General features: G+C 54.6%; 1 protein-coding gene and 1 long non-coding RNA gene across 2 annotated transcripts in view; one reads left to right on the forward strand and one right to left on the reverse strand.

Annotated features, from left to right (window-relative positions):
- Positions 1-17,860, reverse strand: part of LOC135983428 (uncharacterized) — a 256,391-nt gene that overhangs the window by 17,742 nt on the left and 220,789 nt on the right. The window lies entirely within an intron of this gene.
- Positions 157-17,499, forward strand: LOC135983358 (C-type lectin lectoxin-Enh4-like). Its single transcript, XM_065594663.1, has 5 exons — positions 157-233; positions 1,492-1,586; positions 3,094-3,234; positions 6,196-6,310; positions 16,285-17,499. Exons 1-5 carry the CDS (start codon positions 167-169, stop codon positions 16,350-16,352), a joined length of 486 nt encoding a protein of 161 aa, XP_065450735.1. The 5' UTR covers positions 157-166; the 3' UTR covers positions 16,353-17,499.

Here is a 17,860-nt window from a genome sequence, read left to right on the forward strand (position 1 = left end):
TCTCGCTGCCCTTCCAGTCCTGCCAGTCCCTTTAGCAAACAGCCAGGCTCTGGAGAGCATCCCCCAGGAAATGCCCCATGAGGGGAGGGGTGTCACTCCAGGGGGATGTCTCAAGCTCTCGTGGCCCATCTCCCTTGTGTGTTTTCTTCCCAGGGGAAGCGAGAAGATGGGGCCAGTCGCCTACTTCAGCCTCTGCCTCCTCGGCTGCCTGATCTATAACCCCTCGCTGGCAGGTGAGTCCCTGGCCGGGCCTCGGAGCTGTAGCCCCTGGGTGCTGGTTGCCATGATGGGAATTGGGAAGTGAATTAATTTCCCTCGTCACTCCCAGAGCCACTGCCCGTCTCCTGCTGCTGGGGGTCACTGCCCTGGGGAGAGCCCAGGTCCTGCGGCCCCTCCCCAGGGAATGGGTGAGAGAAGGTGGATGAAAGGCCCCCCCAGGGTTGGCTCTTGCCATGAGGATTGGGTGGGGCCAGTCCCTGGGCAATGAGCGCTCAGTCCCCATCAGCTACAGGCTCCCATCCCACCCTCCCGTGTTCCCTTCCCAATGGTCCCTCTCCAAGGGCAGGTGATGGCTCTGCTCTAGCCCTGTCTTCTCCCCCATCCGGCCTCTGATCCCGGCTGGGCTGCCCCATTCCCTGCACACTGTGCCTTTCTCCTCCAGACTGTCCCATTCCCTCTCCCTGCTGGGATACGGCTCCACCCCGTCCCTCTGTGCCCCCAGCCCTGAGAAGGGCAGAGCCTGCACAATGTTCCCCTCCCCTCCGCCCTAACCCCACAGATCCCTGCTATCCCTCCTCTATGTCCCATTTCCCTGGGCACCTCTCTCCCCTTCCCTCCTCCTACAACCCCCAAGATCCTTCCACCCAGAACTGGGCCCCATGCTCCCGATTTCGTCTCTGCTCCCATGTGTGCCAACCCTAATGCTTCCCCAGCTTCACCCCTTGGTCCTGGCTGTTCCCTTCCCCTTCCCACGCCCTCCCCCACCAGCTTCCCTGGTCCCACTGTCCCGCATGGCCCAAGGAGAGAGGGGGAGACACTCAGGGTGGCAGGAATTCCCTCTGCCCGAGGGCTACAGCTGAATGGGGGCCACTGTGTCTGGCAGCTCCATATTTCCCCCATTTCCCAGAGCTTGGAGTCCATGGGGCTCCCTGGGGCAGGGGCAGGGGCAGGGAGGGTCTATCAGCCCCCGCACAGTCACTGGCTCCTTCCTCCCCCTAGGGAGCCCTGGGGAAAGGAGCCTCTGCCCCATTGCGACCCAGAGGCCCTGCCCAGTTGGGATCCCTGCTCAGGGCTGGGTTCCAGGGGCCCCGTTCTGCCGATGTGGGGTCTGGGCAAACCCAGGGCCTGGAGGGTCCTGCCAGCCAGACACAGCCCCAAACGGGATCCCATGTTATTCGTGCTAATGGGAAAGCCACCGCTGTGCTTCTGAAACAGCCTCTAACCGCGGTGTCCTGTCCCCACCATTGCCCCTAGCCCCCCCTCTCTCTGCAGGGGCACAGGCTGGGCCCTGTCCCAGGGGCTGGCTACTCTTCCAAGGCAACTGCTATGGATACTTCCCCCAAGGGAAAACCTGGCTAGAGGCTGAGGTAAGAGGCGGGGGGCTCAAGGGCTGGAGCTGGAGGCTGCGGGGATGGGGAGGTTTAGGCTCGGTATTGGAGTCAGTGAGCTGAGCTGGGCTGGGCTGGGCTGGGCTGGGGAATGAACTCCGGTGGGAGGGGCGGGAGCCCAGGGCTGCACATTTCACACTGCCCCAGACAGAGCCCTGGGAACAGGCTGTGAGGGAACAACCTGCCCTGGCCAGGCTGGGGAGCAGAATACAATGTAAACGTAGCCCCCGGTGGGGCACGATCTCCTCTGGGCCCAACGCGCTTGTCATGCGCTGTGTCTGCCAGGGACGGCCTGCGCCCAGGTGGGGTCATGTCTCCCTCTAGGCCGGCTCAGGGAGGGCCGGCTCCTAACTCGGTGTTACCAGAGCAGCTCCAGTGGCAGGGCTGTGCTAAGGTCTGTGGCTGGCTGGATGTGGCCAGGGACTCTCTGCACAGGACCTGATGGGGGGCTGGAGCCCCGTGTAATGCTGTGTGGGGCGCAGGGTGCACATGAATGTGACCATGGGGCTGGGATCTGGGGGGTTTGTGGTTTCTGTCGTCTCCGCTCTGTAGTGCCTCTGCAATGCTCTTTAGTGCTTTGCCCTGTAGCTATTGTGGGAGCAGTTGCTCCAGGTCGGCATAGAACAGCGGCAGGTCACAGACCCAGTACCCAGCAGGGCTGTGTCTGGAGCATGGGGACAGGGCAAGGCCGTCTGTGGGGACCTCAGCTAGGAGCCAGGGAAGGCTTCCTCTCCTCATGGAGCTGGGGGAGGGGAAAGCCCGTTAGCAGGAGTGCCCGGCTGGGCAGGCGCCTCCCCAGGGCACCTATTATGCTAAACCCTGGCTGCGTCTCTATGGGAAGCTGGGCCTGGAAGGAGGGACAGTCAGAAATCTTCTGGCTTTCCTGCCAGTCTCCCTCTGTGAGGCAGGTTTTCCAGACCTCATGGCGTTCTTGGAGCTCTTTCCCGAGCTCTCCAATTTGTTAACGGCCTGTCTGAGGAGAGACCCCAGACCGGGACACGGTGCCCAGTGCTGGTCTCACTAGTGCCGTATACGTGTAACACCCCCTCCCTGCTCCAAGGCGATCGCCCTGTGCTTACACGTTCAAGGCTCACACCTGCCCTCTTGTGCAGCAGGGCACGGAGAGCTCCCATTCGGCTGGTTGCAGCCATGACCCCTGGGTGCTTTTCAGTGCCGGCTCCCAGGCTACATCCCCCGGCTGTCAGTGCAGCCGGCTGCCTTGGTTCCTGGCCGTGAGACCCTGCATTTATCTGTATTAACGCACACGGGGATCAAGTCAGCCCAGCTCACCGTGCGATCCCGATCCCCGTATAGACCTGACGTGTCCGTCACTATTTACCGCTCCAGCAATCTCACTGTCACCGGCAGCCTTCACCCGCACTGGTTTTGTATTGTCTCCCAGATCCCTGAGACAGAGACTGAATAGCCCTGGGCCGAGAACAGACCCCGATCCCTGTTTAACTGGCTTTGTTTCTTCTTGTCCCAGGCTAAGTGCCAGGACCTCGGGCCCGGGACTCATCTCGCCTCCATTCACAGTGCTGGAGAAATAAATATGATGGCCCATTACATCAAGCAGTACCGGAAAAGTTACTTTTTTGCCTGGATCGGACTGTTCGATTTTGAGCATGTGAGTGCCCGGTGCCCGCTCTGCCTCGGGCAGCCCCTCCCCAGGCCCCTGGGCTCTGTGTCTCTGCTCAGTGAGGTTGTTGTTTGGGGCAGGGGTGCCACCAGAGCAGGATTTCCATGGGAACGGGGTGAAAAGGGGCTGTAACCACCTGGGTTTCCAGTCACAGGGTCGATCCCCAGCGCCCGGTGCAGAGTATGAACTGCTGGTATTAATATTCACATTCATGACACTAGTGCCCAGGGACCCACCGCACCGGCCCGTTGTGCTCACACCGTACACGCCCGGCACGAGAGTCAGCCCCGCCCCACACAGACGAGACGTCTCGACGAGGGCTCGGGGAAAGGGGCAGCCCCACGGGCAGAGCGACCAATGCGAGGGCACAGAGCCCTGGGAATGCTGTTGCTCTGTGTGTATTCGTCCTCAGGGTGGGCTTAGTGAGGGGGGGGGTCACCTGGCCAGAGGCGCTTCAGCTCCAGGCCTGTAGGGGGAGCCCCGGTGGGTCCCGATACCCACCCAACACAGGCTCAGGGCAGGGCAGTGACTGGGGCTGGCGGGAACGGGGAGGTTGCAGATCCCCCTGAGATACAGAGGCGTAATCACTTACAGCTCAAAGTGAGCAACCGCGGCTCTTGTTTGGCCCCTGGGCCAGTCCAGTCGCCAGTCAGGGCCCTGCAGGCCAGTGCTGGGAGGGGGGGTGGGGCCCTCCTGTGCAGTCTCTAATCCAGCAAACAGGCTGGTTTCCAGGCCAGGCTCAGTTAATGTCTCTCCCTGAGGTAGGGTGACCAGACAGCAAATGTGAAAAATCGGGACAGGGGGTGGGGGTAATAGGAGCCCATATAAGAAAAAGACCTCAAAATCCAGACTGTCCCTATAAAATCAGGACATCTGGTCACCCCACCCTGGGGCCCTGCTCAGTCGCTGCTCCCCCATAAACCCTGCACAGAGCTGCCCCCGGCTGCAGTGTCTGGCACTCACAGTCTGCTCCACACGCTGCTCCCCGGCTCCTGGTGCTGCTGGTGCTGCACGCTGTTCCTCGGTGGGGTCCTCTGCATCCAGCTTCTCTGCTGCTCCAGGCTCGCTGTGCCGCTGCTTGTCCCCGAGCCAGGCCAACCCCTGCTTCCCGCAGCAGAGTTCCTGCCTCATTCGGCTCACAGGGCGCGGGGGGACCCGGGGGCAGGACGCCGGCAGGGATACTGTGTGTGGTCACGTGTGTGACGTGGGACTTGCATGGACAAATCTTCTATTTAATCCACACACCCAGCTGCCGAAGCTGAATGGGACGTTTCTGAGAGCTCGGGGCTGGGTGCACGTGGTGGGTGGTGCTGGCCCTGCTGGCCGGCCGGCAGCCGGAGAGCAATGCTGCCGGTGGGACTGATGGGAGACGGGGGAGCTCCGTGGACAGCACTGCTGGGCAGCACAGACGCACCCTGCTGCAGCCGCTCCTGTCTGGCCCCAGAGCGCGGGAGAGGCTGGGGGGGCAGTGACGGCGCAGACTCCTGCACGAGGATCCCTCCAGCCGACAGGCTGTCGTCACTTGCTAAACACGCCCGACTGCTCTTGGCTCCTCACTTCTCACCGTGATAAAATGCCAGAGACAGAGACCTCCTGGGCCACGTCGCAGCCTTTCACCCCTCGGGGGGGTCAACTGAGCCTGGGGCAGCGTCAGCCTCTGCCCCTCGGCAGCTCCCCCTGCACCCGCCCACTGAGGAGCTGCCGACCGAGGGACACGGCCCCGTACAAAACCCTGGGGAATTAATAACCCAGAACTCCCTTCAGGGACAGGGAAGGGGGGATCAGGACCCACCCGAATCCCTGAATGCACGGACAGAACAAGGGGATTGTCGCCAACATTCCCGGCTCCTTCCCATCGGCTGAGGTGCTGGCAGCCCACTCCAGGCGCAGACGGCGTCTGCTTCCCTCCCCAGCAAACAGGCCAAGGGAACACGCGATAGGGGCGGGGCCGTGGGTGGTCAGGCTAATGGTCGGAGCAGGAGCAGGAAGCGGATCCAACACAAGGGTCAGAGCCGGAGTCAGAAATTAATAGCCAAGCCGAGGGTCAGAGCCAGGAGGGGACCCAGGCGGCACATCAAGGGTCAGTGCCGGAGCCCAGGGGCAGGGTAAGGAAGCCGGGACCAGGAGCGAGCCGAGGCGGCCAGGACTGAGCAGGAGCCAGGCTGGGAAACCAGCAGGAGCAGGAGGAGGAGCAGGGCTGGAGCAGGACAGGAGCCCGGTGAGGAGCAGCAGCACAGGGAGGATCGCGGCCGTGGCATGACCACACTGAGCAGCCAGAGAGCTGCTGGGCTAAGAGCCGGCCAGCTGCCCTTCCTGCCCAGGCAGGGGGTGCAGGCAGTCGGGTGGCCTGCAGCCGGCTGGCTGCGCTGGTTGGGTTGCCAGGTGACTAATTCTGCTGCAGCCCCTGATCCCCGACAGTGCGAACCCAGCTTCATCCAGTGCCCCCGTCCCCCAGACCTACCGCCGTGATCTCTGCAGCGGGGAGCAGAGTAACTCCCCTGTGGATGGGCTTGGGGAGCGTCGTCGCGTGGGTCTGTGCACACGAGAGAGAATGGGGGCAGCAGCGTGGGGCTGCGGGACAGCGCGTGGGATGACGCTGCAGGTGCTGCCTGTCGGGCTGGGCTGGAGATGGACGTGGAACCTGAGGGCAGGTCGGGGTGCGCTCCCCTCGGCGATGTGGGGGTGGCAGGGACAGGGGGTGCTGGAGACTCTCCCTTCACTTGCTGTTTTCGTGCTTCCGAGGGCTTGGGCAGGTCCTGGTGTAACTTCAGCTGCCAGTAAATGTAGCCCTGGTTGTCAGCGCTGACATTTCATAGCAATGATCAGTGTCTCCAGTGTCACTGGGCAGCCTCTGCCCGTGCCCTGCCCATGGCCCCTCGGCTCCGGGGCATGTCTCTAGCTGTGTAACCTTGGGTTTTACAGGGGCTCTGCTCTCCTTTGTCTCTGCAGGATCAAAGCTGGAGATGGTCAGATGATTCTTCATTCAACTTCAGAGCTTGGGATAAGGGGCAACCCAATAATGTGGCAGGAGACGAGCACTGCACAGTGTTATTTTACGATACAGGTAAGCAGGCGGCTCAGACCCCCATGGACCTACCACCCTGGCCATGCTCTGACCACACAAGTCCTGAGATACGATCCGGGCTGGCCCCAGTGCGCAATGGAGTGCAGATCCTTGCTCCTCGCTCTTCCCTGCCCCACCCCAGAGCTCACACACCCAGCCAGAGCCTTCACCCCCTGCCTCACCCCACTCCCCTGCCCAGAGCCCCCTCCTGTACACTGAACCCCACATTTCTGGCCCTACCCCAGAGCCCGCACCCCCAGATGGAGACCTCACCCCCTCCTGCACCCCAACCCCCTGCCCCAGCCCCATGAAATTGAATGAGGGTGGGGGAGAGCAGGCGACAGGGTAGAGCCTAAGAGAAGGGGTGATTGGGCAACAAAATGGCAAATGAAATTTAATGTGGATAAATGTAAAGTAAGGCACATTGGAAAAAATAACCCCAACTATACATACACTATGATGGGGGCTAATTTAGCTACAACAAGTCAGGAAAAAGATCTTGGAGTCATCGTGGATAGTTCTCTGAAAATGTCCACGCAGTGTGCAGAGGCGGTCAAAAAAGCAAACAGGATGTTAGGAATCATTAAAAAGGGGATAGAGAATAAGACTGAGAATATATTATTGCCCTTATATAAATCAATGGTACGCCCTCATCTCGAATACTGCGTACAGATGTGGTCTCCTCATCTCAAAAAAGATATACTGACACTAGAAAAGGTTCAGAAAAGGGCAACTAAAATGATTAAGGGTTTGGAACGGGTCCCGTATGAGGAGAGATTAAAGAGGCTAGGACTCTTCAGCTTGGAAAAGAGGAGACTAAGGGGGGATATGATAGAGGTCTATAAAATCATGAGTGATGTGGAGAAAGTGGATAAGGAAAAGTTATTTACTTATTCCCATAATTCAAGAACTAGGGGTCACCAAATGAAATTAATGGGCAGCAGGTTTAAAACAAATACAAGGAAGTTCTTCTTCACGCAGCGCACAGTCAACTTGTGGAACTCCTTACCTGAGGAGGTTGTGAAGGCTAGGACTATAACAGAGTTTAAAAGAGAACTGGATAAATTCATGGTGGTTAAGTCCATTAATAGCTATTAGCCAGGACGGGTAAGGAATGGTGTCCCTAGCCTCTGTCTGTCAGAGGGTGGAAATGGATGGCAGGAGAGAGATCACTTGATCATTGCCTGTTGGTCCACTCCCTCTGGGGCACCTGGCATTGGCCACTGTCAGTAGACAGGATACTGGGCTAGATGGACCTTTGGTCTGACCCGGTACGGCCTTTCTTATGTTCTTATGGGTGGGGCAGGGGCAGGGTTGGACCTAGGGGATGGGGTGTGGAAGGGGTATTTGGTTTTGTGCGATTAGAAAGTTGGCACCCCTACATTTATCACTGGGACCGGCCTGATCCAACCCTAGCCAGGTGTGTTAGACAGTGACACGCAACAGTAACAAGCCACCAATTACTCACTGGGCTCGTAGTAGTCAATTAACCTTTAACTAAAACATTAATTATTTGTTAATTTTATAAACTATTTGCAAATTACACCCAACAACTATGTTAACGGGAAATGAAGGTCCCCACGTTGAGGAAGTGCCAGGTTATTCTGCCCATGTAACCTTAACTCAGCCCCTGGAACATGTGCATCATGATACAGTCTTGAGTTACAGGCTCAGTGTCCGTCAGACCCGGTGCCGGCAGATGGGCACAGCCAGGGCCGCAGTCACTGGACGGGGATAGAGTCAAACAGCAGCAGAAACCCGCACCCAAGGGAACAGGGCTCTGAGACCGGCCTATACCCCCCTCAGAGCTCCCTGCTGGGCCTGGGGTGCTGCTGAGGGGCAGAGTCCACCCAGACCAGCCCCAGGACTGTCCTTCCCTGGGCGCTCTCTGGGCTGACTAAGCAGGAATACTACTGCCGGGAAGCCCCTGGGCACGGACACAGACACCCCCAGAGCAGAGGGGTAACGGGGTCTGAGGGAGGAACGTGCAGCTCCGTGCACAGCAGGCCGGTAACACTGGCTCCTGGGGCAGGGACACATCCCCTCTGCATGGCGGCTGAGCCCTGCCTGGGACAGATGTTCCCATGGGTGTAGCCAGACCCAGGCGGGCAGGGCATGGAGGGGGCCTGGCTGTGGGGCAGCTCACTCAGCAGGGAGGGAGGCAGCAGCCCAGTTCCTGAGTGGGTGCCCCCAGTCCCGGGGCTGGGCTCTCGCTCTCTCCTCTGCCCTCTGGCTGGGGTGGGGGGCATGTGGGGTGGGGGAGGTAGGAGCAGTAGCACCTGGACCAGGCCTCTCCCCTTTCACAGTGAGCCTCGGCCTCTCTTTGCAGGATGGGGCTGCCCCAATCTGAGGTTCATGGGTGGAGTTTTGGGAGGAGCAGGCAGAGTGAGTGTGTGGAGGAGACAGTTCTGCTGCTCCCAGCTTGCGCCCCTGAGGCAGGGAGTCAGAATTTTGGTCAGAAACAGGGGGATTCACAGGGGATTCAGATAAGAAAGGGCTGTTAGGATGTTTCCTAAAGTTAAATGATCTGTTCCAAGCTTGGTGCACTGAGAATTATATATATAATTCTTTATATATTATATATATTATATTATATAAAGAATTATATATATAATTCTTATATATTAAAAATGTACACACTTGGACTGAGGTAGAGATGGACATAGGAGACAGAAGTGTTGAGAGTCTCTGGGTTAGGCTAAAAGGGGTAAAAACCAAGGGAGATGTCATGCTAGGAGTCTACTACAGGCCACCTAACCAGGTGGAAGAGGTGGATGAGGCTTTTTTTAAGCAACTAACAAAATCATCCAAAGCCCAAGATTTGGTGGTGATGGGGGACTTCAACTATCCGGATATATGTTGGGAAAATAACACAGCGGGGCACAGACTATCCAACAAATTCTTGGACTGCATTGGAGACAACTTTTTATTTCAGAAGGTTGAAAAAGCTACTAGGGGGGAAGCTGTTCTAGACTTGATTTTAACAAATAGGGAGGAACTCGTTGAGAATTTGAAAGTAGAAGGCAGCTTGGGTGAAAGTGATCATGAAATCATAGAGTTTGCAATTCTAAGGAAGGGTAGAAGGGAGAACAGCAAAATAGAGACAATGGATTTCAGGAAGGCAGATTTTGGTAAGCTCAGAGAGCTGATGGGTAAGGTCCCATGGAAATCAAGACTGAGGGGAAAAACAACTGAGGAGAGTTGGCAGTTTTTCAAAGGGACACTATTAAGAGCCCAAAAGCAAGCTATTCCGCTGGTTAGGAGAGATAGAAAATGTGGCAAAAGACCACCTTGGCTTAACCATGAGATCTTGCATGATCTAAAAAATAAAAAGGAGTCATATAAAAAATGGAGACTAGGACAGATTACAAAGGATGAATATAGGCAAACAACACAGGAATGCAGGGGCAAGATTAGAAAGGCAAAGGCACAAAATGAGCTCAAACTAGTTACGGGAATAAAGGGAAACAAGACGACTTTTTATCAATACATTAGAAGCAAGAGGAAGACCAAAGACAGGGTAGGCCCACTGCTTAGTGAAGAGGGAGAAACAGTAAGAGGAAACTTGGAAATGGCGGAGATGCTTAATGACTTCTTTGTTTCGGTCTTCACCGAGAAGTCTGAAGGAATGCCTAACATAGTGAATGCTAATGGGAAGGGGGTAGGTTTAGCAGATAAAATAAAAAAAAGAACAAGTTAAAAATCACTTAGAAAAGTTAGATGCCTGCAAGTCACCAGGGCCTGATGAAATGCATCCTAGAATACTCAAGGAGCTAATAGAGGAGGTATCTGAGCCTCTAGCTATTATCTTTGGAAAATCATGGGAGACGGGAGAGATTCCAGAAGACTAGAAAAGGGCAAATATAGAGCCCATCTATAAAAAGGGAAATAAAAACAACCCAGTAAACTACAGACCAGTTAGTTTAACTTCTGTGCCAGGGAAGATAATGGAGCAAGTAATTAAGGAAATCATCTGCAAACACTTGGAAGGTGGTAAGGTGATAGGGAACAGCCAGCATGGATTTGTGAAGAACAAATCATGTCAAACCAATCTGATAGCTTTCTTTGATAGGATAACGAGCCTTGTGGATAAGGGTGAAGCGGTGGATGTGGTATACCTAGACTTTAGTAAGGTATTCGATACGGTCTCGCATGATATTCTTATAGATAAACTAGGCAAATACAATTTAGATGGGGCTACTATAAGGTGGGTGCATAACTGGCTGGATAACCGTACTCAGAGAGTTGTTATTAATGGTTCCCAATCCTGCTGGAAAGGCATAACGAGTGGGGTACCGCAGGGGTCTGTTTTGGGACCGGCGCTGTTCAATATCTTCATCAACGACTTAGATATTGGCATAGAAAGTACACTTATTAAGTTTGCGGATGACACCAAACTGGGAGGGATTGCAACTGCTTTGGAGGACAGGGTCATAATTCAAAATGATCTGGACAAATTGGAGAAATGGGCTGAGGTAAACAGGATGAAGTTTAACAAAGACAAATGCAAAGTGCTCCACTTAGGAAGGAACAATCAGGTTCACACACACAGAATGGGAAGAGACTGTCTAGGAAGGAGTACGGCAGAAAGGGATCTAGGGGTTATAGTGGACCACAAGCTAAATATGAGTCAACAGTGTGATGCTGTTGCAAAAAAAGCAAACATGATTCTGGGATGTATTAACAGGTGTGTTGTGAGCAAGACACGAGAAGTCATTCTTCCGCTCTACTCTGCGCTGGTTAGGCCTCAGCTGGAGTATTGTGTCCAGTTCTGGGCACCGCATTTTAAAAAAGATGTGGAGAAATTGGAAAGGGTCCAGAGAAGAGCAACAAGAATGATTAAAGGTCTTGAGAACATGACCTATGAAGGAAGGCTGAAAGAATTGGGTTTGTTTAGTTTGGAAAAAAGAAGACTGAGAGGGGACATGATAGCAGTTTTCAGGTATTTAAAAGGGTGTCATAAGGAGGAGGGAGAATCCTTGTTCACCTTAGCCTCTAAGGATAGAACCAGAAGCAATGGGTTTAAACTGCAGCAAGGGAGGTCTAGGTTGGACATTAGGAAAAAGTTCCTAACTGTCAGGGTGGTTAAACACTGGAATAAATTGCCTAGGTAGGTTGTGGAATCTCCATCTGTCAAGGCTGGATCCCCACTTTGAACTTTAGGGTACAAATGTAGGGGCCTGCATGAAAACTTCTAAGCTTAACTACCAGCTTAGCTCTGGTTCGGCTGCCACCATTTCAATTTTTCCCTCCCTGGGAAGCCTTGAAAAAACCTTCACCAATTCCCTGGTGAACACAGATCCAAACCCCTTGGATTTTAAAACAAGGAGAAATTAACCATTCCCCCTCCTTCCTCCCACCAACTCCTGGTGAATACAGTTCCAACCCCCCTGGGATCTACAACAGGGAGAAATTAACCATCCCCCCTCCTTCCTCCACCAACTCCTGGTGAATCAAGATCCAAACCCCTTGGATCTTAAAACAAGGAAAAATCAACCAGGTTCTAAAAAGAAAGCTTTTAATTAAAGAAAAAAAGGTAAAAATCATCTCTGTAAAATCAGTATGGAAATTAACCTTACAGGGTAATCAAACTTAAAGAGCTTAGAGGACTCCCCTCTAGTCTCAGGTTCAAAGTACAGCAAACAAAGATAAACACTCTAGTAAAAGGTACATTTACAAGTTGAGAAAACAAAGGAAAACTAACACGCCTTGCCTGGCTATTTACTTACAAGTTTGAAATAGGAGAGACTTGTTTAGAAAGATATGGAGAACCTGGATTGATGTCTGGTCCCTCTCAGTCCCGAGAACGAACACTCTCCCAAACAAAGAACACAAACAAAAGCCTCCCCCCCCCCAAGATTTGAAAGTATCTTATCCCCTTATTGGTCCTTTAGGTCAGATGCCAGCCAGGTTACCTGAGCTTCTTAACCCTTTACAGGGAAAAGGATTTTGGAGTCTCTGGCCAGGAGGGATTTTATAGTACTGTACACAGGACAGCTGTTACCCTTCCCTTTATAGTTATGACACCATCTCTGGAGATATTTAAGAGTAGGTTAGATAAATGTCTATCAGGGATGGTCTAGATGGTATTTGGTCCTGCCATGCGGGCAGGGGACTGGACTCGATGACCTCTCGAGGTCCCTTCCAGTCCTAGAATCTATGAGAAAGTCAGTAGTAGGGTGACCAGATCACCAAAGACAAATATCGGGACGCGGGGGGGGGGGTGACGTGGGGGGGGCATGGCGGGGGGCGGGGCCAAAAAAAAAAAAAAAAAACCCTTCCTCCGCAAGCGCTGGAGGGAGGCCCGGGAGACTCAGGGGAAGCGCGGGGCCGGGGTAGTGAGAGTCCGGCCTGGTCCCCGAGCAGGCAGGACTCAGTCGGGTGGTAGGGAGAGGAGGGGGGCGGCCCGCGGGGCCAGGCGGCGGCTGTTCTCACCCCCGGGCAGCGGGACTCGGGAGCAGCCGCTGCTGCAGCTCCCACTGCCGCGGGGGAGGAAGCGGCCATGGCGCTCCGCGGCTCTGGCGCCTCCGAACCCCCCAAGCCGGGGCCTGCTGCGGGGACCCAGCAGCGCGCATGCTGGGCCCAGCCCCTGGCCAGTCGCGTCTGGGCTGCTGCCCAGCTGGTGCTATCCCGCGGCGGCCCCGGAGTGGGGGCAGCAGGCCCCAGCCCCCCTGTCCCGCTCGGGTCCCGCAGGGGAACGAACGGGGCTGGGCTGCCGATGCCTCCGCGGGATAGCACCAGCTGGGCAGCAGCCCAGACGCGACTGGCCAGGGGCTGGGCGCAGCGTGCGCGCTGCTGGGTCCCCGCAGCAGGCCCCGGCTCGGGGGATTCGGGGGCGCCAGAGCCGCCGAGCGCCATGGCCGCTTCCTCCCCCGCGGCAGTGGGAGCTGCAGCAGCGGCTGCTCCCAAGTCCCGCTGCCCGGGGGGGGAGAACAACAGCCACCGCCTGGCCCCGCGGGCCGCCCCCCTCCTCTCCCTACCACCCAACTGAGTCCTGCCTGTTTGGGACCAGGCCGGACTCTTACTCACCCTGGTCCCGCGCTTCCCCTGAGTCTCCCGGGCCTCCCTCCAGCGCTTGCGTAGGGGGGAGGAATGGTGAGCCCGGGGAAGAGGCGGGGATTCGGGGAGGGAGCCAATTGGGGGAGGAGGGGGCGGAGTCGGGGCGGGGGGGGGGGGTGTGAGCACTTCCGGGCTCCAGGCTCCGGGGCATTTCCTTGTTTGTCCGGTTGTCCCGACCGCATGTCGGTCGGGACGCGGGACAAACAAGGAAATATCGGGACGGTCCCGATAAAATCGGGACGTCTGGTCACCCTAGTCAGTAGCCTAAATGCTAGAGAATAACTGTAGGTTTTTCTACAATGGTTTCAATTCCTGTATTCAAGGGGTGGTAACAATGTTACTAATATCTTTCTTTGAGAAGATAACTGATTTTTTAAACAAAGGAAATATAATAGATCTAATCTATCTCGATGTCAGTTAGGCAGTTAGTGGATACAGTTCCACACGAGCAGGGCCGGCTTTAACTTTTTTGCTGCCCCAAGCAGCAAAAAAAAGCGCTGCCCCCCGCCGAGCACCGCGCCGCGCCCCCCCCCCAGCGCTGCACCCCGCGCTGCCCCCCCACCGAGCGCAGCGCTGCCGGAGCTCGCCCCCCTCGCCGAGCGCCGCCAGAACCCCCCCGAGCGCCGCTGGAGCCCGCCCCCCCGAGTGCTGCCAGAGCCCACCCCCCCCGCCGAGCGCCGCCGGAACACCCCCCACCTCGAGCACCGCACCCCGCGCCGCCCCCGCGCCAAGCGCCGCCGGAACCCCCCCCCGAGTGCCGAGCCCCGAGTCGCCCCCCCCGCCGAGCGCCGCGCCGCTGGAGCCCACCCCTGACTCCCACCGAGCGCCGCTGGAACCCCCCCAGCGCCGCTCCCGCCGGAGTGCCGGAGTGCCCTCTCCTCCCCGCGGAATGCCGCGCTGCACTCCTCCCGCCGCCCCTTACCAGGTGCCGCCCCAAGCATGTGCTTGGTTGCCTGGTGCCTGGAGCCGGCCCTTCACACGAGAAATTACCAGTTAACTTGGAGAAGATGGGGATTAATCTGAGAACGGAAAGGTGGATAAGAATCTGGTGAAAGGGGAGCCTACAGTGGGTCATACTGAAAGGTGAACTGTCAGGCTGGAGGGAGGTTATTAGAGAAGTTCCTTAGGGATTGGTCCTGGTACCAATCTTATTTAACATTTTTAAAATGTATTTTAACGTTTGTATTACTGACTTTGGCACAAAAAATGGGAGTGTGCTAATAACATTTGTGGATAACACAACGTTGGGGGTATTGCCAATACGGAGGAGGACTGGAATATCATATAAGAAGATCTGGATGATCTTGTAAACTGGATATTAAAGACTAATGTCTTTAAACTGGGACGTTAGTGAAGACAGCTTGTAGGTGATTGCACTGATTTTAATATACTGAAATTCATGATAATGTAATTATGTCATTCATAACAATTTTATCATGATTAAAATAGTAAAGATACCAATGATAGGCAGATTCAATAACTAGAATATGAAAGAAATGTATAAGTATGCTGAAAATAGCCTCCCAAAACTGGCAGAGTGATTCTCCCCCGCCCCCCCTCCCCCCGCAAACATACAAACCTCTTCAAAAGCACCCACCGGCAAAAACAAGTCAGCGCCTATGAACTGAGGAATGGAAAACCTTCCTTATGGGAGGAGACGCAAAGAGCTTGGCTTGTTTAGCCTAACCAAAAGAAGGCTGAGGGGAGAGACGAGCGCTTTCTATAAACACATCACAGGGATAAATACCAGGGAGGGAGAGGAGTTATTTAAGTTAAGCACCAGTGTGGACCCAAGAACAAATGGATATAAACTGGCCATCAACAAGTTTAGGCTTGAAATTAGGTGAAGGTTTTTAACCATCAGAGGAGTGAAATTCTGGAGCAGCCTCCAAGAGCAGTAGTGGGGGCAAAAAACCTAACTGGCTTCTAGACTGACCTTGATAAGTTTATGGAGGGGATGGTGTGACAGGACTGCCTGCAATGGTGTGTGGCCGAACTGTGGCTGCCTGTAGCAAAAATCCCCAACGGCCAGAGACAGGACACTAGAAGCGGAGGGCTCTGCATTACTACAGAGAATTCTTTCCCAGGTCTTTCCCTGGCAGGTCCTGCCAACATGCCCAGGGTCTAACTGATCACCATATTTGGGGTCAGGAAGGAATTTTCCCCTGGGTCAGATTGGTAGAGACTGTGGGGGTTTTCACGTTCTTCTGCAGCATGGGGCACGGGTCACTGGCAGGTTTAAACTAGTGTAAATGGTGAATTCTCTGTAACTTGAAGTCATTAAACCATGATTTGAGCACTTCAGTAACTCACCCAGAGGTTAGAGGTCTATTACAGGAGTGGGTGGGCGAAGATCTGTGGCCTGCGGTGTGCAGGAGGTCAGACTAGATGATCACAATGGTCCCTTTGGACATTAGGAAGAGTATCTGAGTAAGAATAGACATTACAATCTTAAACCTAACTTGCCACAAGAGGTCAGAACGTGTTAGTATTAGAGCTGAGTGGGTCTAATGTTTGTTAAATTTTCTTTCTTGATATAGGATTTAGATACAATGCTCCTGTCAGATAATTTCTAAGTTATCTGCAAAAAAAAAAAAAAAACCCCTAGCATTTTCAGTTAAAGTTGCCCGTCCCCCCAAAATCTGAAATGGTGCCACTGTGGGCAGGCAAGAAATCCTCCCCCCTCCCCCATGCACAGGGACGTTGGCCTGACAGGAGCTCCCTCCCTCCACAAACCTAGAAGCCAAATTACGCCTAAGCTGGGGCGCTTAGGTCTCTATCCCACCCTCCTCTTCCTTGGGTCCCATGCACAGGAGCTGGGATCTTCTCTGAGGGGCAGAGAATGGGGTGGGGCAGGGGTCCCTGTATGGCCCAGCCTGCCCCACCACAGGGGTCATTTCTGTTTTTCTTTCTAGGTTTTCCGAAATGGCACGATTATCCCTGTGACACCAAATTCTCTTTCATTTGTAAGCGCAAAGCCTAAGGGAGGCAGCTCGCCTGCACCTGGGGTCTCCCAACACCTGGACTGTGAGTGAATCAGGTCCCTCCCGCTCTCCAGGGAGACCAGATCCTGTGTCCCCGGCTGCAAAGTCCCTTCTGCAAAGCATCTCTGTGTTACGCTGTGTCACTCCCGCTCTGCTCTGCCCCCTTCTCTCCCTGTGGCACCCATGCTCTGCACTTCTCAGCAATCTCAGCACAGTGACGTGATAATAAACTTTCCCTCGAGCATTCAGCTCAGTGCGTGTCTCCTTTCTCATGTTCCTGACTCTGGCATGGACAGTTCCATGTGTCACCTGGCTCCAGCCTCAGCACTCCAGAGCCAGCGCTTCACAGGGGAGGAAAGGGAACAAATGAGGAATAAGGAGGGCCCTGGCCTTCTGGTAAAGACATGGGGGATCAGTACCCCTGAGACACGGGCTGTTCATCCCGCTCCCCTCTGCCCCTCTGTGACATTCTGTACCTCATGAGAACACCCTACACCCCCAGGTCCATCCTTATAAAATGATTGTGTGGTGTCCAATGCAAAGTTTGTCATGTCGGATGTCTTGGGAAGCCTCATGATGCACTGAGCATTGTTGTTACAGTGATGTTATGGGTTGTAATTTCATGTATATAGTTAAGAGGCTGAAAATGTGTCCTCATGGCTTAAAACAAGCCCAGGCAAAACTCTCCAAGAGCAGAGAGGCAGTTCACACCTCATCAGGGCATGTATGGGACAAACCCAGCCCAGCCTCACAGGAATAAAGGACGCTGGCCTAGGCAGCAACAAAGGATCTCTTGGACTCTCAAGTGAGTCACCCCCCTTTCCTTGGTCAGTTTGGGACTGCGATGAGGTAATGCTCACCTGACTCTGAAGGTGGGGGAGAAGCCAAGAGGGAAGAAAGAACATGATAAAAGGGAGAGATGTTTGCCATGCGCCTTCTCTCTCTCTTCCACCTCCATCTACAGACATCACCACCAAGCGATTGAATTGCTGATCAAAGGGGAGAGCCTGGCTGAAGGGCAACCAGCCAGCCTGTGGTGAGACACATCTATGTTTGTAAGGGCATTGAAAGTGTTAAGATCAGCTTAGAATGCGTTTTGCTTTTATTTCATTTGGCCAAATCTGACTTCTTGTGCTTTGACTTATAATCACTTAAAATCTATCTTTGTAGTTAATAAATCTGTTTGTTTATTCTACCTGAAGCAGTGTGTTTGATTTGAAGTGTGTCAGAGACTCCCTTTGGGATAACAAGCCTGGTACATATCAATTTCTTTGTTAAATTGACGAACTCATATAAGCTTGCAGCGTCCAGCGGGCATAACTGGACACTGCAAGACGGAGGTTCCTAGGGTTGTGTCTGGGACTGGAGATATTGGCTAGTGTCATTTGGTTGCACAATCCAAGGAGCAGCTTACATGCCAGAGGCTGTGCGTGACCAGCCCAGGAGTGGGGGTTCTCACAGCAGAGCAGGGTCAGGTTGGCTCCCAGAGTCAAGGATTGGAGTGACC

This window comes from Chrysemys picta, chromosome 1 (assembly GCF_011386835.1).
Source record: "Chrysemys picta bellii isolate R12L10 chromosome 1, ASM1138683v2, whole genome shotgun sequence".
Lineage (NCBI taxonomy): Eukaryota > Metazoa > Chordata > Testudines > Emydidae > Chrysemys > Chrysemys picta.